General features: G+C 48.0%; 1 protein-coding gene across 1 annotated transcript in view; it reads left to right on the top strand.

The window, feature by feature from the left end:
• Positions 1-21,585, top strand: part of LOC133140090 (ankyrin-1-like) — a 77,637-nt gene that overhangs the window by 30,439 nt on the left and 25,613 nt on the right. Inside the window, exons 16-38 of the mRNA XM_061259648.1 lie at positions 86-184; positions 341-538; positions 1,315-1,413; positions 2,532-2,630; positions 6,049-6,147; positions 6,388-6,480; positions 6,755-6,827; positions 7,314-7,334; positions 9,791-9,911; positions 10,150-10,228; positions 10,370-10,485; positions 10,903-11,127; positions 11,506-11,660; positions 12,160-12,371; positions 14,279-14,483; positions 15,118-15,214; positions 15,765-15,993; positions 17,146-17,274; positions 17,812-17,931; positions 18,559-18,643; positions 18,731-18,805; positions 19,693-19,824; positions 20,045-20,185. Of these exons, the coding sequence (XP_061115632.1) occupies positions 86-184; positions 341-538; positions 1,315-1,413; positions 2,532-2,630; positions 6,049-6,147; positions 6,388-6,480; positions 6,755-6,827; positions 7,314-7,334; positions 9,791-9,911; positions 10,150-10,228; positions 10,370-10,485; positions 10,903-11,127; positions 11,506-11,660; positions 12,160-12,371; positions 14,279-14,483; positions 15,118-15,214; positions 15,765-15,993; positions 17,146-17,274; positions 17,812-17,931; positions 18,559-18,643; positions 18,731-18,805; positions 19,693-19,824; positions 20,045-20,185 (2,902 nt within the window). The remainder of the gene's footprint in view (positions 1-85; positions 185-340; positions 539-1,314; positions 1,414-2,531; positions 2,631-6,048; positions 6,148-6,387; positions 6,481-6,754; positions 6,828-7,313; positions 7,335-9,790; positions 9,912-10,149; positions 10,229-10,369; positions 10,486-10,902; positions 11,128-11,505; positions 11,661-12,159; positions 12,372-14,278; positions 14,484-15,117; positions 15,215-15,764; positions 15,994-17,145; positions 17,275-17,811; positions 17,932-18,558; positions 18,644-18,730; positions 18,806-19,692; positions 19,825-20,044; positions 20,186-21,585) is intronic.

Consider the following 21,585-nt stretch of genomic DNA (forward strand, 5'->3'; position numbering starts at 1 on the left):
TTTAGTGGTATAGAAGCATGTCTCTCTCTAAACAGTGTCTCTGTGTGTGTGTGTCTCTCTCTCTCTCTCTCTCTCTCCTTCTCAGAACGGGCTGACCCCTCTGCATGTGGCTGTCCACCATAATAACCTGGACGTGGTGAAACTGCTGGTCAGCAAGGGAGGCTCCCCTCACAGTGCAGCCCGAGTAAGACCCCATACATGCGCTGAACACACACACGCACACACACACACACACACATAATTTATATACACACACACACACACACACTTATAGACACATACACTCACACACACACACACACCCATCCCTCACTCTCTGTCCCTCTCTCCTCTCCCTCAGAACGGGTACACCCCCCTGCACATCGCCTCTAAGCAGAACCAGCTGGAGGTGGCCAGCACCCTGCTCCAGTATGGAGCGTCCGCTAACGCAGAGTCTCTGCAGGGGGTCACACCCCTCCACCTGGCCTCCCAGGAGGGCCGTGCCGACATGGTGTCCCTGCTCATCTCCAAACAGGCCAACGTCAACCTGGGAAACAAGGTCAGCTACCACAGACATCCACACTCATACTCTCTGGAACTCTGGGATACCGGAGGTTAAAAACATGTAATGAGCACTTTAATCAAGTTCCAAGAGTGCCATATGGCACTCAAGTGTAACTACCGTAAAATCCAAAGACTGCCATATGGCATCCGAATTTATACCTTTTCAAATAATCAAAATGACTGCCATACTATTGTTTTAAGCCCCTATTGAAACCCTACTAAACTTTCTCAACCCAAAACAAAACCTTTGGGCTTGGGACTGAAAGGGTTAAAGTAATGTGTTCTGCAAGTAATGAATAAGGACATTACAAGCTCTCCAGTCTCTAGGATGTTGAATGAATTAAGCTTTATACACCTCTTCTGGGAACACTATAGGGCAGGGCCAGTAGCAATGAATACTGGGATACTGGAGGTGCAAAAACAACAAATACTGGTGAAGTGAAGTATATGAGACTTATGAGAATATCTAGAATTACTTTAAAACGATGGAATAAAGGTATGAAAAAAAGGTACAAATGATTGTCGCTGGGGTGGTACTCTATAGGTACATAAAACTGTACGAAAACTGTTCTCTAAGAGAACATTACTGTACTTTCAGGGTACATTTGGGAAATTTGATCCTTGAAGAACAAAAATGTACCTCACCTGTCACTTTGTTTCTGAGAGTGTGAGATTGGCTGTCATTGTTGGCTGTAGATTGTGCTTACTGTTGTCCTGTAACTGTGGTGTAGTTTGATTGCCGTGACCTTTGATCCTTGACCTCCCCCGCAGAGTGGACTGACCCCTCTGCACCTGGTGGCCCAGGAGGGTCATGTGGGCATCGCGGACATCCTGGTGAAGCAGGGCGCCTCGGTCTACGCTGCCACGCGGGTACGGGGTTTCCATCTGAGTCACCTTAACGCAGGGGCGCACAACAAGTGCCGCTCCATCTCAGGACTTCTGGAGTGTATTTCACAAAGCAGGATTACTGATTTTGCTGGATAACTGTGCTGTGAAAAACCTGGAACCAGTTATCCAGCTATACTGCTTCATTAAACACAGCCCTGCTCTTAATTTAATCAGCTCAATCATATCTTGATCTGTATGAGTACCAGCAACAGCCACAGACTGCAATTGTATCCTAAAGTCTTTACTGTGCTACAGGAATGAACCAGCATAGTTTATAGTTTTGTCGGAATACTAAAACTAAGGTGAAACCATGTTGGTTTTCCTGTCTTAAAGGGACTGTGGTAAGTCTCTACTCTGGGATTCCAGAGAAGCTAAGCTCCGCCATTTAATTTCCTCTTTAAAAAGACTCCCGTCTATGGCACAGCGCAGGGTAGGATTACTAACTCAATCGATGGACTGGAAACCGCGCACTAGCGCGAGTTGTGATAACAGGCTCCCGCAGTGCGAAATAGCCTCTCTCACTCCCTCCCTCGGCGAGCTCCGGGGAGCGGAGCGATTTGCCGTTGGCCATTCTCTGTTCACGCCGCTTCGGATCGAACTTCTCCCTGCTGTTTTGTCGCTTTCGCTCGGCTTGGGGTGTCTGAGTTTGTGAATGTCTGCCGGCGGCTGTTGTTGCCGTCTCCGAGATTCAACTTGCATTTAGAAATGGCGAGAGGGATCCGCGCGACCAGCGCATGACCTGTTGTTATGGAAACAGTGGCTTCGTTTATTAACCATTGTTTTGACGTGGACTGCTTATCGTGTTTACTCAGTAACATCATTAGGTTCTTTTATTATTAAAACTTACTCATTCTCATCATTTCTGTAGCAGTCTTGCTCTGAGCTAGTTTTAAAGATCCCAACACTGTCTCATCTACAACAGGTGTACACTGGCAAAAAGGTTTTTTAGTGAGAACACCATTCAAATGCCTCTCCTGTGGAGTGGCTGAACTGACCATACTACAGAAAGTAAACCCACGTCATTTACATAAAAGGTCTCTACCATCTCATGTGCAATCCCACAATGCCCAAGATTGACTACGCTGCTTTCCCTTTCCCAGATGGGCTACACCCCCCTTCACGTGGCATGTCACTATGGCAACATCAAAATGGTGAAGTTTCTCCTGCAGCAGCAAGCCAATGTCAACAGCAAGACCAGGGTGAGAAAGGCAAACACTCTTTCAACTTGTAGGACATGCTACTGACCTTTCAGACAAATACTGGTCTGTAGTATTTCAATTCAGTCAGTACCGGAAATGATTTTACATTACATTACATTATTGGCATTTGGCAGACGCTCTTATCCAGAGCGACGTACAACAAAGTGCATACCCATAACCAGGGATAAGTTCGCTGAAAGACCCTAGAGGTAAGTACAATTTCAACTGCTACCTGTACAACAAAGATAAGGACAAGGGCCAATTTTTTTTTTTTTTTTTTTTTTTTTTGAACAAACAAACAAACAGAGCAAAAGTCACCAAAGTTAACTATCCAAACACTGCTTACCTAGCCAACTAAAATACTGATACACAAGTCACAGAGACAACAATTAAGGTTCACAGGGAGGTAGGGAGGGATGGGGAGAGGTGCTGTTTGAAGAGGTGTGTCTTCAGCTTGCGCTTGAAGGTGGGGAGGGATTCTATAGTTCTGACCTCAACGGGGAGTTCGTTCCACCACCGTGGAGCCAGAACAGACAGTAGTCGTGAGCGTGAGGTGGAGGTTCTGAGAGGGGGAGGTGCCAAGCGGCCTGTGAAGGCTGAACGAAGAGGTCTGGCAGGGGTGTAGGGTCTGATGATTTTTTGCAGATAAGCTGGGGAAGACCCTTTAACTGCTTGGAAGGCTAGCACCAATGTTTTGAATTTGATGCGAGCCATGACAGGCAGCCAGTGGAGGGAAGTAAGCAGGGGGGTGACGTGTGAGTATTTGGGAAGGTTGAAGACCAGACGAGCTGCTGCATTCTGGATGAGTTGGAGGGGTCTGATGGCAGACGCTGGGAGGCCAGCCAAGAGGGAATTGCAGTAGTCCAGGCGGGACAGAACCATCGCTTGGACCAGGAGCTGGGTCGAGTAGGGGGTGAGAAAGGGGCGGATTCTCCGTATGTTGTATAGGAAGAACCTGCAAGACCGGGTCACCGCCGCAATGTTCTCGGAAAGGGACAGTCTGCTGTCCATCACCACGCCGAGGTTCCTTGCACTGGGTGACGGCGTGAGTGTGGTATCCCCGAGGGAAATGGAGAGATCCAGATGGGGAGAGGCATTAGCAGGGATGAATATCATTTCAGTTTTACCTGAGTTGAGCTTTAGATGGTGGTTGTCCATCCAGCTCTGGATGTCCCTCAGGCAAGCGGAGATACGGGCTGAAACCTGCGTATCAGACGGCGGGAACGAGACGAAGAGTTGAGTATCGTCCGCATAGCAGTGGTAGGATAGCCCATGTGCAGTGATCACAGGGCCAAGGGAGCGAGTGTAGAGAGAAAAAAGAAGCGGGCCAAGGACTGAGCCCTGGGGAACTCCTGTGGCGAGGGGCCGAGGTGTCGATACCGAACCAGCCCAGGCAACCTGGAAGGAGCGACCAGAGAGGTAGGACTCAATCCAGTCCAGGGCTGTGCCACAGATGCCCGTTGCTGACAGGGCAGACAGGAGGATGGAGTGATCCACAGTGTCGAAGGCAGCAGAGAGATCTAGAAGAATGAGGACAGAGGAGAGGGAGGCTGCTCGTGCGGCATGAAGTGACTCACTGACGGAGAGGAGCGCAGTCTCTGTCGAGTGGCCCGATCTGAAGCCAGACTGATGGGGGTCTAGCAGGTTGTTGTTAGAAAAGAAGGAAGAAAGTTGAGTAGAAGCGGCTCGTTCTATAGTTTTAGAAAGGAAAGGAAGAAGAGATACCGGGCGGTAGTTCTGGATGATGGAGGGATCCAGGGTAGGCTTTTTTAGCAGCGGAGTGATGTGGGCCCTCTTGGAGGATGCCGGAAAACAGCCGGAAGACAGGGAGGAGTTGACAAGGGAGGTGACAAATGGGAGAATGTCAGGTGTGATAGTTTGGAGAAGAGAAGAGGGGATAGGGTCAAGGGCACAGGTTGTAGGGCGGTGGCAGAGCAGGAGTTGAGAAACATTAGAGTCTGTAAGGGGGGAGAAAGTGGAAAAGGAAGGGATGGGCCTAGAGGGGGGGAAGGGCACAGTGAGGGGGGCGGCGGTTGTAAAGGATCTGCGGATGACTGCGACCTTCTCATCGAAGAAATCAGCAAAGTCATCAGCAGCGAAGGAGGACTGAGGAGGAGGAGGCGGTGCGTTGAGGAGAGAGGAGAAAATGGAGAAAAGTTTCCGGGGGTTAGAAGCAGAGTTCTGAATTTGCGTTTGATAGTATTTTGCTTTGGCGGCAGTGACATCGGAAGAGAATGCCGCCAGGAGAGACTGGTAAGTCATGAGGTCGGAAGCGTCTCTGGATTTCCCCCACTTCCTCTCCGCTGCGCGGAGGCTGGCCCTGGAGGTACGGAGGGTGTCAGATATCCAAGGACTGGGAGGGGATGTGCGAGGTGGCTTTGAGACAGGGGGACAGAGAGAGTCAAAGGCGGAGGAGAGAGATGAAAGGAGGGTGGCAGATGCAGAGTCAGCGGGGAGTTTGGAGAAGGATTCGAGAGGGGGGAGTGAGGCGGTGACGGTGCTGGCAAAGGAAGAGGGTGAGAGGGAGCGGAGGTTACGGCGGGCTGAGGAAGTGTGGGAGGGAGGAGGGAGAGGAGGATGGGGAGGAAGAGGGAGGGAGAATGAGATGAAGTGGTGATCAGATGTATGCAGAGGGGTAACCGTGAATTTGGAGCATGAGCAGTTCCTTACAAAGACAAGGTCTAGGACATTGCCCGCCTTGTGGGTTGGAGGAGAGTGTTGCAGGGAGAGGGCGAAGGAGTGGATTAGCGGTAGGAAGGCAGCAGACTGGGAGGCTTCTAGGTGGATGTTGAAGTCTCCAAGGAGAATCAGTGGGGTGCCAGTCATGCTCTTAGAGGATTTCTAAAACAAATTAATTTAATTTTGGTTCATTTCCTGGATTGACTGATTTAACATGGAGTTGATCTACCTGCCAGTAGATCTACCTGATGGTATTGGCGACATGGCTCAGGCAGTAAGAGCAGTCGTCTAGCAGTCGGAGGGTTGCCGGTTCGCTCCCCCGCCTGGGCTGTGTCGAAGTGTCCCTGAGCAAGACACCTAACCCCCAAATGCTCCTGACGAGCTGGTCGGCGCCTTGCATGGCAGCCAATCGCCGTCGGTGTGTGAGTGTGTGTATGAATGGGTGAATGAGAAGCATCAATTGTACAGCGCTTTGGATAAAGGCACTATATAAATGCCAACCATTTACCATTTACCATTTATTGCAGGACACCTACAGCCATAAAGTAGCTTTGTGTGTGTCTCAGAGTAGACGTGTTGATGTAGGATCAGGCCTTCCCTGTTCATGTACTAACCTTATCCATTGTTGTCAGAATGGCAAACTGCTCATAGATCGGCACATTGTGAGATGTTGTATGATGATTAAGGGCGTAATTGTGCACCTCCTGACTCGGTGCGTTGTGGGTAATGTCCCGGGCAGGTGGGGTATACGCCCCTGCACCAGGCGGCACAGCAGGGTCACACTGACATCGTCACGCTGCTGCTGAAACACGGGGCGCAGCCCAACGAGATTACCACTGTGAGTACTCCCTCCCTACACCACTCCTCTTTCATCCTGTTCCTCTTTTCCCTCCGTTCTTCATCCCTCTGCTGTTCTTTTCTTCCAACTTTCACTGGTAAGCGGTCCTTCCTTCCACCGGTCCCTAGTTTCAGTCTGAATTGTACACACATTCTGGCCCTCTCTTGCTCTGAGTAAAGTGCGGTGACGGTACTTGTCTTCAACCCTACGCTCCTTACCCCTTCCTCTTCTTCTTCTCAGAATGGAACATCCGCCCTGGCCATCGCTAAGCGACTGGGGTACATCTCTGTCATCGATGTGCTGAAGCTGGTTACCGAGGAGACCGTATCTGTGGTGAGAACAGCTTCGGGGTTTGTGTAGGAAACTTATAGCTGTGTACGGGTGCCTGGTGTGACTTTTAGTTCAGTGTAACCCAGGTCAGGAAAAGGTCTTCGTTGATTAAGCCATTTATTGATCAATCGACACTGCCGTGCCGAGTTGAATTAAGTTGTTATGTTCAGTCAAACACTTTTCCTAACTATAACATTAATTTGCTTTCTCTCTCCATCCTTCTCTCTTTCTCTCTCTCCTCCCTCTCACCCTCACTCTCTGTTTTTTTTCTCACCAGACTACCACAGAGAAGCACCGCATGAGTTTCCCCGAGACGGTGGATGAGATCCTGGATGTATCGGAGGATGAAGGTAAGGACACTTGATTGCTGCATGTTACACGTGACGCACACCTGCACACGCCTGTTCTCTCTGTCTTAAACCAAGAACTACGGGTCTCAGAACACGCGTCCTGTGCTCTACCTGTACCTGTCTGTCCAAACCATCAGAGCGTCAGTCTCATGTTCACCTTTCTGACAGAAAACCCTGTTATGGATGTAAGTTTTAGGAAGAGAAACATCTCATACAACAGTAGCTACATCAAACTATCTGAACACATCATGGCTCTCCATGGTCAATTAATGGTTATGGACAGATACAGTTTATTAAATTATTTCTGTACGATTTGATTATTGTTGCTTTATGGAAGTGTTCCCTGGACACTTATGGTTGGAGCTGATTATTATTTATGACGTCTTTATGAGGTCTTGTGGACAGGAGGCACTGCGTGAATGTTGAGTGAGTGAAGCTCTTAGCGCGACTCTTCCTAAACCATAACTCTTATTCTGCTTTTTTTAGGAATTGCACAGCTAACGCTAGGTATGACCATCTCCTTCAGTCCTCTATGTGCGATCATAGGTGGTTAGTGAACGTGTGGTTCCATTTCAAGCACTCTCTGTTTCTCTCTCTCGATCTCTCTCTCTCTCTCTCTCTCTCTCGCTCTCTGTGTCTCTCTCTCTCTGTGTCTCTCTCTCTCTCTCTCCTTCGAGCTTGTCGTCAGAGCTCTTGAGCTCTTTCTTCTTTCACGTCGGTCACAATGCTCACAAAATGGTGGTGTTGTTGTTTTTTTCGGTTCATTAGCATGCAGTCATGACTCATGTGTGCAGTGCTAATCTCTCCATAACCCGCCAGCAACCTCACTCTCTCACTCACTCACTCACTCACTCACTCACTCTCACTCTCTCACTCTCCCACCAGGGCTGTCTTCCCCACTTTCCTTTAGCATCCTGATAAAGACTGTAATGTAAATCATACAGACCAGGGCTGGCCTACTTCCTGCTCACTTCAGCAATTTCAAGACTTGATTAATTTCAAGTCAATTACTTGAAATTAATCTGTTAACTTGTTGGAAAACATTCTTGATTAATTTCAAGTCAATTACTTGAAATGACACATAATCTCTGTGCATCTGAATGTACCACAGACCGGTAACTCGATTTCCCCATGATCACTGGAGTCCACTTTCCAATGCTTTCTGCGCCAGGGCTGCACACAGCCAATCACAGAACTGTTACTGAGGAAGGGAATCAGATTGCCTCCATCTCATTGGTCCCAGGCGTTGTAGAGAAACTTTGAACAGACTGTACTTTGAGGAATTCATTATCGAACCAAAGTCAATGAAGACAACGGCTGTACTTAGTAGTTGTTAACCAAAGCTAACCTTTAATTAATGAGCTGTTTTTAATCAGCAGAAGTATCGATCTTCTCTGGCACCAGCGTTCTGCCATCTTAAGAGGTTGTTTTCTGTGAGCTTATTTTTCACCCCATAACAGGTAGGGCAGTGGTTCCCAAACCACACCTCGAGTACCCCAACCAGTCCAGCTATCGGATTTGTTCCTCCTGAGGCACACCTGGTGCAGCTAATCAAGGGCTCGGTCTTTGCTGCCAGTGGTTACCATGGCGCCGTCTGCTAATTAGTCATATACGCCATCACCGACTCACTCATAGATTAGACCAGAATGACAGACAATAATACAGGCATACAGGTATCTGTGCATTCATTGGCTGTAGTCACAGAATGTAGCTAAAATATTATATTTTGCCCATTCCTGCTCTGTAGAAATGTAAAACATTATAACATCCTGTCTGTGGTCAGAAACCTTAATCTCCTGTTTTTCAGATAGATTGACTGTCAGATTGTCACCTGCGCCTGCAAATGTGTGTGTGCGTGCGTGTGTATTTGTGTGTGTGGGTGTGTGCGTGTGTCTTAAAGGGAGTAGCTTTAAAGAGGTGAAGGTGTGTTTCTAAATGATCCACAATAAATCTGCCCAGTGTTGGCTCTATTCCTCTTCACTGCCACCAGGACCTAAGTAGAAATAGAGGGAAAAAAAGACAAAACACAGATGCTTATCAGAGAACAAAAAATAAAGGATTACTTACATTACATGTTATTTGGCTGATGCTTTTATCCAAAGTGACTTACAGTTGATTAGACTAAGCAGGAGACAGTCCCCTCTGGAGTGATGTGAGATTACGGTCCAGCTGTGCGGATCTTATTGTGGCTACACCGAGGCTTGAACCACCAACCTTCTGGGTCCTAGACCTTGACCACAGGCTCATTTGACCGTTCGCCACAGACGATGAACAGTGTCTAGCGTAACTGTCACAGTTTCCTGCGTTGTGCCAGATGTCGCCATGGCTACTTAAAAAGTCCCACTGAAGGTCGGTGTTGTTGTGGGTGTCAGTATGTCCCCCGTCCCCCCTGTCCCCCCCGTCCCCCCTGTCCCCCCTGTCCCCCTGGTGGTTCTGAGTGTGTTCGCTGCACTACTAAACCCATCGACCTGCATTAACACTCACTGTGTGTGCTGTGGATCGTTCTTGTATGTCACTGGCAGGAGTCTGCTGCCTCTATTGTCTTCCTCTCTCTCCCTCTCTCTGTCTCCCTCTTTCTGTTCCTCTGTTCATTCTGCCACTCCTCTCCTTGTTACCTCACTCTTTCTGTCACTCACTTTTTCCACTCACCCCTGTTTCTGTTGATCTTATTTGTCTTCCTGTTCAATATCACTTTTTTGAAAGCCAATATCCCAATATCAGTGCATTTTATCGTTCCATTTTCCCTCTCTGTCATCCCTCCCCGATCCACCTCTTTCACTGCCCTCATTCTAATTCTGTTTATTTCCCCATCTCTCTCCCTCTCCCCACTCTCTCCCTCTCTCTCTCTCTCTGTCTCGCTCTCTCCCTCTTCCCCCCTCTCTCTCTCTCCCCCCTCTCTCTCTCTCTCTCCCCCTCTCCCCCCCCCTCTCTCTCTCTCTCTCTGACGCTGTTGGTTTCCCCAGGTGAGGAGCTGCTCGGAGTGGAGGGCAGCAGGTACGTGAAGACGGATGACCTGAAAGACCATGACGACGATTTTCTGTCGCCCAAGAAATCACTGGACTATGAGAGCGGGCTGGGCACAGCGTAAGCGCCGCTGACTGCAAGGCATGGTGGGAAGGCATAGGGGTGGGGGGGCAGAGCCATAAAGGGGCGGGGTTCGGGTAGGGAGAGGGCCACGATAGGCTGTGGTACAGCGCCTGACGAGACCGACCTCTGACCCCCCCTGTTCTGAATAGGGAACCCCACAAAATCAGGGGGGAATGCCAGCACCCTTCCCATTATCCTCTCTGTCTTATTTGGGCTTGCTCTCTCTCTCTGACAGCAACTACTCTCCTGCTATTCCCAGGATTCCCTGCGTCTCCCCGGAAACCGTCATTCTGAAGGAGCATGTGATCGAACAGGTATTAATAGAGCTCCAAGTTTGTCACTCTTTTTGTACATTCTGAATGCGGAAGTACTCAGTATATTTCCCCATGTGTTATGCAGAGTCGCGGCATGGTGATGATATATTTCAGTTTATGGAATACTTTACATTCCCACAGCAGCACACCCCCATCCCGCTTCCGAAGGAATACGACGAGGATTCCCTCATCCCGAGCAGCCCGGCCACTGAGACCTCGGACAACGTCAGTCCCGTGGCCAGTCCTGTCCACACCGGGTACGTTCTGCTTCTGCTGCCTGTATACCATCAATACTAAAGTCCTGCTTTCCTTGGGTATATGTTAACTGCCTCTAAAACATCATTACCGGGTATACGCTATGTTCAACATAGCCATTATTATTAATGTTCACACTGGGTATGTGCAATATTCAGCTGCCCTTTATATACCATTATCACGAAAGTCATATTCATCCTTGGTATAGGCCTGCCCATATACTATCATTATTAGAGTCCTATTTACACTGGGTATGTGTCATATTGAACTGTCTTTGTAAATATTGTAAATGCAATAATGGCATGAAATTCCAGACTATTAATAGTAGAGCCAAAATGGAGGCCGATGGCCCTTTACGGCAGCCTGAGAGGGCCACAGGTGCGCAGGTCTAATGGCGGTGTGACTTTCACGGTTGCCAGGTTCCTGGTGAGCTTCATGGTGGACGCGCGGGGAGGGTCGATGCGGGGGAGCAGACACAACGGCCTTCGAGTGATCATACCCCCGCGCACCTGCGCTGCCCCCACACGCATCACCTGCCGCCTGGTCAAACCACAGAAACTCACCACCCCGCCCCCGCTGGTGGAGGGGGAGGGCCTGGCCAGCCGCATCATCTCCCTGGGACCCGCCAGCATGCAGTTCCTGGGGTGAGTACTAGGGGGCGATGAAGCCAGGGTCAATCACCTATATTGCAAAAACATGTCAGTTAGTTGTAGTAATCAAAAAAAAAAAGAAGAATGTTTTCATTTCTGTCTACAGGGGTCTGTAGCAAATGACAAATGGGTGACCTGGTGTGATGGCTAGAACTGCTGAAAAGAAATCTAATAATAAAAAAGTTACAACTAATTTAGAATGTAATGACATTATTCATATTAGTTTACTAGGGACTTTTGACAACGAAATGCTGTTTTCTTCCCTGCCCCGATAAGCGATGGTTGAGTGGGCCACAGATGTAAATGGGTCTGTAGTGATATGATGTTTGTGTAATGGGGTGTTTATGAACATTCGATGTGTACACCGCTCAGGCCAGTGATAGTGGAGATCCCTCACTTTGCGGCGCTGGGCCGGGGCGATCGGGAGCTGGTGGTTCTGCGCAGCGAGAACGGGTCCGTCTGGAAGGAGCATCGGAACCGCTACGGCGACGACGTTCTCGAGACCATCCTCAACGGCATGGACGAAGGTGAGCGAGGTGTGGCTGGTAATCTCAGCATCCAACGGACTGGGAGTCATGACATCATCACACAGTAAATTATGGATATTCAGCTGAATTTCTGGATAAAAAAAATACCCATAATGATTATTCTTCAATTAGAAAATTAGAGACTTGTCACTTGAATGATGGTGGGCAATTTTTTATCACAAATATGATGATAGTGATGATGATGGTGATGGTGATGGTGATGGTGATGGTGATGGTGATGATGGTGATGATGACAATGGCAGCAGTGATTTTTATGATGAAGATGATGATGATGATGATGGCGGTAGTGTTACTGGTAATGATGATGATGATGATGATTATAATTCTAATGATGATGGTGATAGTGATAATGGGGATAATTATGATGGTGACGGGGACAATGGTGATGAAAATGACTATAATGATAATAATGGTCCTAATGATGACGATGATGATGATGACGATGTCCTTGTTCTTCATCGTGCCTCCTCGCCCTCAGACCTGGAGTGTCAGGAGGAGCTGGGGAAGAAGCGAATCCGCCGCATCATCTCCACCGACTTCCCGCTCTACTTCGCCGTGGTGTCGCGCGTCCAGCAGGAGAGCGATCTGATTGGCCCCGAGGGCGGTCAGCTGACCAGCAAGCTGGTGCCCCTGGTCCAGGCCACCTTCCCGGAGACGGCCGTGACCAAGAGGGTCCGCCTGGGACTGCAGGTGAGGTGGGAGGAGCACCTGGAGGACGATGAGAGGAGGAACATCTCCTGATAGCTAGCCCCACCTCCACCGTTCCCGTTTCTGTTCGCACTGCAAAACAAGTCTTCACAAGTGTTTTAGTCTTTTAATGGGACTTCAAATCCTCTCAAAGAGGACTTTTTTCCTCTCCCTCAAGTTGAAAATAATCACTTGTTTCAAGTTACTTTTTATCTTACCACTTATAACAATAAAATAATGTAAATACGATTTTAAGTCTACATCATATAAGACTAAAATGCTTATTAAGATTTACTTCTCTATTTTTTTGCAGTGTGTTGTTTTTTTTTTTCTTTCATAATCATAAGTCACATCTTCGACTGTCCGCCTTTGTGCTATGAAATTTTTGAACATTGAACAATATTTTCATCATTTATTTTATTTCATACTTATCACTTGATACATATGAAGGGCCAGTTCTTGGCTCTATGGCAGATCAGACAGATTTGTATTGTCTTTTCTATGCAGCCATAGCTCACTGAATTATTTTGATCTTCCTTATATATAAATGAAACTACTTTCTGTTTGTATTAACTATTATTATATGAAATATAGTATCTATTCAATACGAAATATTCTCAAAATGAAGCCTCCCTTGCCGGGCTTTGAATTTAGTTTAAAACATATTTCTCTTTGATATGGAATGGAGCCAAATTAGATAATGTGTGCATTTGTTAAGAAAGAGTAGGAAGACCGTAATGTCTGTGTGTTGATCATCGGTTTTTTTGTATGTGGCCAGGAAATTTGTTGTTTTGGATCATTCTAGATTACAGTGGGCTTTTTCTGTAACTGCATGAATTAAATACTGTAGGATATTCAAGAACAAAATATTGAAGAGATTGACCACAGTAGGAATATGTATTAAACTGTAATATGCATGTATTTTTTGGTGTACTGTATGTCTCTGTTGCCCACTAAAGTAGTCAAGTACACCAGCATAATCCAGTCACATGCAGGGTTATAACCAATATAACACGGATCCAAAATAACAAAAAGAACATATTTCCTCAAAAGAAGACTTTCATGGGACCTAAGTTATGCCATTTATTGATCAGAGGTCCTGGATAGTTATATGGGCCTTGTAGGAATGCTGTAGCTTTGTAAATGTATGACGTTTGCAGGCTCTTTTAAAATATTTTATTTGAATCCATTCTGTTTTCAGTTGGAGAATGTCCTTGTTTTGCTATATTCCTTATCAACTAAAAACAGTATATATGGGGGGAAGGAGTGTACTGTTCAATTTTTCAACTTTGTACAATAAATGAAACATGAGAACCCAACAGTGTTTGTGGCTAGTGTGTACTGGTGCAGCCTGGTACCATGTAGAGACGGGGCTGATGGGTGTTTATAAACTAAGATGTTCTATTCTCTTACATCTTTCCCTGTCATCTTCTTCCTCTCTCTCTCTCTCTCCTTCATTTCTTTCTTTTTCTCCTCCACGCGATCGCTGCCTCCCACGTTCCACCCCTCCACCTGGATTCTGTTCTTTTTTCTCTTCCACTTCCTTTTCTCTCCCTCCATCCTCCATCACTCGTTTGCACCCCTGCCCCCCTCCCGCATATACACCCATACACACTTACTGTAACACACACACCTTTACTGCAACACACACTATCTTACTGTAACACACACACCTTTACTGCAACACACACTATCTTACTGTAACACACGCACACACCTTTACTGCAACACACACACTATCTTACTGTAACACACGCACACACATTTACTGCAACACACACACACTGTCTTTTACTGTAACACACACACCTTTACTGCAACACACACACACACACACACACCCCCATCCCTCATTCCCCTCTTCTCCCTTCCTCCCCCTGTCATTGTGCCCTCTCTCTCCCCCATGGCAGGCCCAGCCGGTGCCGGAAGAGCTGGTGGCGAAGCTGCTGGGGAGCCAGGCCACGTTCAGCCCGGTGGTGACGGTGGAGCCGCGCCGCAGGAAGTTCCACAGGCCCATCGGGCTGCGTATCCCCCTGCCCCCGTCCTGGAGGGAGAGCCCCCGCGACGCCGGGGAGGGGGACACCACCAGCCTGAGGCTGCTCTGCAGCGTCATCGGTACAGTGAGCTAGACTCTGCCGCGTGATTGGTACAGTGAGCTAGACTCTGCCGTGTGATTGGTACAGTGAGCTAGAGTCTGCCATGTGATTGGTACAGTGAGCTAGACTCTGCCGCGTGATTGGTACAGTGAGCTAGACTCTGCCGTGTGATTGGTACAGTGAGCTAGAGTCTGCCATGTGATTGGTACAGTGAGCTAGATTCTGCCATGTGATTGGTGCAGTGAGCTAGAGTCTGCCATGTGATTGGTACAGTGAGCTAGATTCTGCCATGTGATTGGTGCAGTGAGCTAGAGTCTGCCATGTGATTGGTGCAGTGAGCTAGAGTCTGCCGTGTGATTGGTACAGTGAGCTAGAGTCTGCCGTGTGATTGGTGCAGTGAGCTACACTCTGCCACGTGATTGGTACAGTGAGCTACACTCTGCAGCGTGATTGGTACAGTAATCTGGACTCTGTAGCGTGATTGGTGTAGTGAGATTGACCCTGCAGCATGATTGGTACCGTGAGATAGACTCTGTGATTGGTAGGAGAAGAATGTGTGACTGAAGCATTGCCCACATCTAGAAGCTGTATAAAATCAACCAGTACCGGCACTAGGGGACCCAGCGTTAGTGTGCCCCCCTTTTTTCTCCCAGGTGGTACATCCCCAGCCCAGTGGGAGGACATCACTGGCACCACCAAGCTGGTTTACTCTAGCGAATGCGCTAACTTCACCACCAACGTATCAGCACGGTGAGTTGAACAGGCACACACACACACACACACATTCACTCTCTCTCACACACGCGCACACCCACACACTCACTCTCTGTCACTCACACACACACACACACACACACACACACGCTCTCTCTCACACACACACTCTCTCACACACACACCCACACACTCACTCTCTGTCACTCACACACACACTCTCTCACACACCCACACACTCACTCTCTGTAACTCACACACACACTCTCTCACACACACACACCCACACACTCACTCTCTGTCACTCTCACACATGCACACACACACGCATCCATTTCCAGCGTCCGAGCCTTACCTTTTTTTTTTTTCATTTTCTCATCTTTTTACCTCTCGAATTCAAATTCAAGACGCTTTATCAGGCAACTACTATATACCGAAAATACAAAAGTACATTTGCCAAAATGTACAGCAATTCCCTCTCTGTGTGTCTCTCTTTCTCTCCCTCTCTCCCCCTCTCCTCCCTCTCTCCTCCCTCTCTCTCTCTCTCTCTCTCTCCTCTCTCTCCTCTCTCTCCTCTCTCTCTCAGGTTCTGGCTGGCGGACTGTCCTCGTACAGCGGAGGCGGTCTCCTTCGCTAACGTGCTGTACCGGGAGCTGTCGGCGGTCCCCTACATGGCCAAGTTCGTGGTCTTCGCCAAGATGAACGAGGCCCGCGAGGGCCGGCTGCGCTGCTACTGCATGACCGACGACAAGATGGACAAAACCCTGGAGCAGCACGAGAACTTCAGCGAGGTCGCCCGCAGCCGGGACATCGAGGTCAGAGACTCTACTCCCTCTACACTGGCTGCCTGTTAATGGGGGGCTCACTCTACTCACTGTACACACTCTACACTGGCTGCCTGTTAATGGAGGGGTCACTGTACAAACTCTACGCTGGCTGTCTGTCTGTTAATGGAGGGGTCACTCTACACACTCTACGCTGGCTGTCCGTTAATGGAGGGGTCACTGTACACACTCTACACTGGCTGTCTGTCAATGGAGGGGTCACTGTACACACTCTACACTGGCTGTCTGTTAATGGAGGGGTCACTGTACACACTCTACACTGGCTGTCTGTTAATGGAGGGCTCACTGTACAAACTCTACACTGGCTGTCTGTTAATGGAGGGGTCACTGTACAAACTCTACACTGGCTGTCTGTTAATGGAGGGGTCAATGTACAAACTCTACACTGGCTGTCTGTTAATGGAGGGGTCACTGTACACACTCTACACTGGCTGTCTGTTAATGGAGGGCTCACTGTACATACTCTACACTGGCTGTCTGTTAATGGAGGGGTCACTGTACAAACTCTACACTGGCTGTCTGTTAATGGAGGGGTCACTGTACACACTCTACACTGGTTGTCTGTTAATGGAGGGGTCACTGTACACACTCTACACTGGCGCTGTCTGTTAATGGAGGGGTCACTGTACACACTCTACACTGGCTGTCTGTAAATGGAGGGGTCACTGTACACACTCTACACTGGCTGTCTGTTAATGGAGGGGTCACTGTACACATTCTACACTGGCTGTCTGTAAATGGAGGGGTCACTGTACACACTCTACACTGGCTGTCTGTAAATGGAGGGGTCACTGTACACACTCTACACTGGCTGTCTGTAAATGGAGGGGTCACTGTACACACTCTACACTGGCTGTCTGTTAATGGAGGGGTCACTGTACACACTCTACACTGGCTGTCTGTTAATGGAGGGGTCACTGTACACACTCTACACTGGCTGTCTGTTAATGGAGGGGTCACTGTACACATTCTACACTGGCTGTCTGTTAATGGAGGGGTCACTGTACACACTCTACACTGGCTGTCTGTAAATGGAGGGGTCACTGTAAAAACTCAGTCATCAGTAGTAGTCAGTAGGTCTGTAGATCTCTCTGGTGTCTGACTCGCTGTCTCCCCCTGCAGGTGATGGAGGGCATGCCACTGCACCTGGAGTGTTCGGGGAACCTGGTGCCCGTGCGCAAGGCTACCCAGCAGCCTCGCTGTTTCAGCTTCCAGGCCTTCAGAGACAACCGGCTGCCCGTCTCCGTCAAGGTCTGTCTGCCCGGATGTCTGTACATTCCTGTCATTCTGTCTGTCTGCCCGGCTGTCTGTACATTCCTGTCATTCTGTCTGTCTGTCTGCCTGACTGTTTGTATATTCATGTCAGTCTGTCTTTCTGTCTGTCGGTCTGTCTGTCTGTATGTTCCTGTCTGTCCGTCTGTACATTCCACTATCTGTCTCTATTTATGTCCATCTTTTTGTATGGCTGTTTGTCTGTCACGGTCTCCCTTTGTCTGTATGTAAGTGCACAAGAACTTATCAAGCATATTTAATGATTTTGTGGTGTGATTTCAGTCAAAGGTCAATTTAGGCCTCGGTAGTGAGGTGAGTGGTCTTTTTCCAGTCAAGGGATTGGTTGAGGTATTTAGCCAATCAGCAGTCTGAGACCCAATTCTGGGCTGCCTGTTCCCATGGTCAGTGTAACTGACCCCTCCCTCCTCTCTCTGTTCCTTCTCCTTCCTCCCCCTTCCTCCCTCTCTTTCTCCCCCTCTACCTTCCTCTCCCTCTCTCGTTACCTCTCGCCCTCAGGTGAGGGACAGCAGTAAAGACCCATCAGGATTTCTGTCCTTCCTGCGGAAGTCCACCAAGTACGAGGACAGCCAGCATGTGCTGTGCAACCTCAACATCACCATGCCCCCCTGCATCAAGGTACACTTACCTGCACACATCGGAGTAACCTGTACACACACCTGAGTAACCTGCACACACCTGCGTAACCTGTACACACCTGTACACACCTGAGTAAACTGTACACACCTGTACGCACCTGAGTAACCTGTACACACCTGAGTAAACTGTACACACCTGAGTATCCTGTACACACCTGTACACACCTGAGTAACCTGCACACACCTGCACACACCAGAGTAACCTGTACACACCTGAGTAAACTGTACACACCTGTACACACCTGAGTATCCTGTACACACCTGTACACACCTGAGTAACCTGCACACACCTGAGTAACCTGTACACACTTTAGTAAACTGTACACACCTGTACACACCTGCGCACACCTGAGAGTTGCATCAAGCTACACTTACCTGCACACACAAATCTGTGCAGTTTTATATGCTTCATTTGCATGACATACAGAAAATACTGAAATATTGGCAAAAAGTAGGCAATAAAAATAAGACCTGTACACTTTTAAACTCAACTCCTTAGACATAAACAATGATTTATTAAGTTAAAAAAAACGAAAAGATTATAATTTGATATAAATGATAACATCAATAATAAAATAAGTTGAGGTTCACTTTGTGTCTGAAACAGGTTGTGGGGTGTGAAGACCGCAGACGAACTTTGACCCCGCTGGCCCTGAGAGAGAGATATAGCGCCTTGAACGAGCCGGCGATGGGTAAGAGGTGGTCGGCTGAGTGGTGTAAGTTCCCTGGGGAGTGCAGTGATCAGGTATTAAAATGTCCGCTCTCTGATTGGTTCACAGCATCCATGACCGCCATGGAGAGGACGGAGCTGAAGATGGCAGTAATCTCAGAACAGCTGGGTTTGAGCTGGGCAGGTAACGTGTGTGTGTGTGTGTGTGTCTGTGTGTGTGTGTTTGTGTGTGTGTGAGAGTGTGCATGTAACTAACACCTAGCTGGTAGGCCATATGTTGGTTTAGTGGCTCAAAGCACACTTGAACTGCTGCTAGTATATGCCTGGATTTAATAGTGCTGTATCAGATTTTATTTTAATCTGAATACTCTCTCCCTCCCTCCCTCGCCAAAGCATGACAAGGAACATGTGAAACAAAGAATAATAACAGTAATATGATTGTATATAAGAATAATAACGGGATAATATGGTTCTCTCTCTACCTCTCTCTCATGCACACACACACACTCACTCACTCACACACACACACACACTCACTCACTCACACACACACACACACACACACACACTCACTCCCTTGCACACACTCACTCACTCACACACACACCCTCACTCACACACTCACACTCACTCACTCAAACACACACACACACACACACACACACACACTCACACTCACTCACTCACACACACACACACCCTCACTCACACACTCACACTCACTCACTCAAACACACACTCACTCACACACACACACCCTCACTCACACACTCACACTCACTCACTCAAACACACACTCACTCACACTCACTCACTCAAACACACACACACACACACACACACCCTCACTCACACACTCACACTCACTCACTCACACACACTCACTCACACACACACCCTCACTCACACACTCACACTCACTCACTCAAACACACACACACACACACACACTCACACACTCACACTAACACTCACTCACACACACACTCACACACACACCCTCACTCACACACACACACACACACACACACACACACACTCACGCATACACACATATGCACGCACACACAGAGCTGGCGCGGGAGCTGCAGTTCAGTGTGGATGACATTAATAAGATCCGTGTGGAGAACCCAAACTCCCTCCTGGAGCAGAGTTCGGCCCTCCTCAACCTGTGGGCCACCCGCGAAGGCAAGAGGGCCAAGAGTGAGTGCCTGGGACCCTCTCCCACCTCCCCCCTCTCCCCCTGCCCCCTGCCCTTTACCCCTCTCTAGACCATAACACATACATCTGACACATACATAATGCGGTATTACTGTATGCATTACTATTATTAGGGGTGATTTTACACATTAACTGTCGTCCCCTGCCCATCTTATCTCTCCCTCCCTTCCTCCCTTTCTCTCTCTCCCCTCCTCTCTCTCAGTGGAGAGCCTGTACACAGCTCTCAGGAGTATAGACCGGACCGACATTGTCAACATGCTGGAAGGTCAAGGGTCACAGTCCAGGCCCGGGAGCCGTGAGGGGGGAGGCCGCCGTCAAGGCGACCACGTGCTCATTACCAATGGTGAGGCTGGACCTGATGCCTGACCACCCCCCACCCCCCATTCCTCTCTCTCCCCTTACAAACCCCATCCCCCTCACCCCTGCCCTAGCTCTTAACTGCCCTGCCCCACCTCAACCACCTATCCACCAACTGCTCTCCCCCCACCACACCCACATTCCCAAACCCCCTCCATCTCCCCTAACTGAAGGTCAACATTGTGTCTGAACACCCGTCTCATGGCGAGCCCCACAGCCTGTGAACAACACTCTTCTGACATGTTGTGCGAGCTTCGATTGGTTCGGCATGCTAAACGATTCCTTTGGTTACCCTGAAGAGGAGTGCACAGTGTCAGCCAGCTCTGTCTTATCTAAGCCTTTTAGCCTCTCACACTGTGTGTCTATTGTGCTATGGGTTGTATTGGTGTTACTGATATCCAGATTACAATATCAGCACTTTATGAATTTTATGATTTAATATTGGTAATACCGCTACATAGTAAACATAGTTTTCTAAGATGTTTGCGTTTTACATGTCTTAACGTTTTTTATTTCTTAAGGTGCTTTAGGATAGTTTGCAAATGTACATACACATATACATATCAATACCAATTATGGTGTTGACTGGCAGGGACGTGTTCTCTATCCAGACCCCTACATAACTTGATTGATTATTAGGATTTATGAATGAAGAAAAAACTAAATCATATCCAATCGGCTTGTTTGCAATGAACCTGAAATTATGAATGGTTATGAAATCGTGTTAATCCTTTCAATATGAATGAGTTTTTCTTAATCAGATTTTTTTGCTCTCGTTTTAGAATAGTGAACCCTTAGAATCAGACTGAAAATTATGATGCAGCCCTTCAAAATCATTTTTGCTGAATGATGTTATGATGTTAATAAGTTATCCTGAAGTTATACCTCCAGCCCCATAGGTGGCAACGTGTTATATAGTTAGCTGAAAATCTAAGTCAACTATACAAATTGAAATGGGTGGCTGAATAGGATCCCATTCTATTTATTTTAAGGAACTTTTAATTCACCTGAACTCCCCCTAACCCTAACAGCACTGTGTGAAAAGAGGACAAATACCCCTATCCATCAGTTTCACTGCTGAACGCCAGGCAGAGGAGCATTGTGTGCTGTTCTTAAAGCCTCTGACGTGACCTGGCACAAGACTGAACACAAGGACATCGCACACACTCCAACCACACGGCCACTGAACCATAAGCAGTGTCATAAACAACTTTCCATTGGTACTTTTATTATGCATTCTATAGGGAGGCGAAGCGGATGTATTAAGTGCCATTTTAAAAATCTGATCATGATTCTAACTTGATTATATATAAGATACATTTGTGTAATCAGTGGCTTATCGATAGCAACCTGCAACTGGAAAAAAAACCCATGTGCGCAAATGTG

The sequence above is a fragment of the Conger conger genome, chromosome 11 (assembly GCF_963514075.1).
Source record: "Conger conger chromosome 11, fConCon1.1, whole genome shotgun sequence".
Taxonomy (NCBI): domain Eukaryota; kingdom Metazoa; phylum Chordata; class Actinopteri; order Anguilliformes; family Congridae; genus Conger; species Conger conger.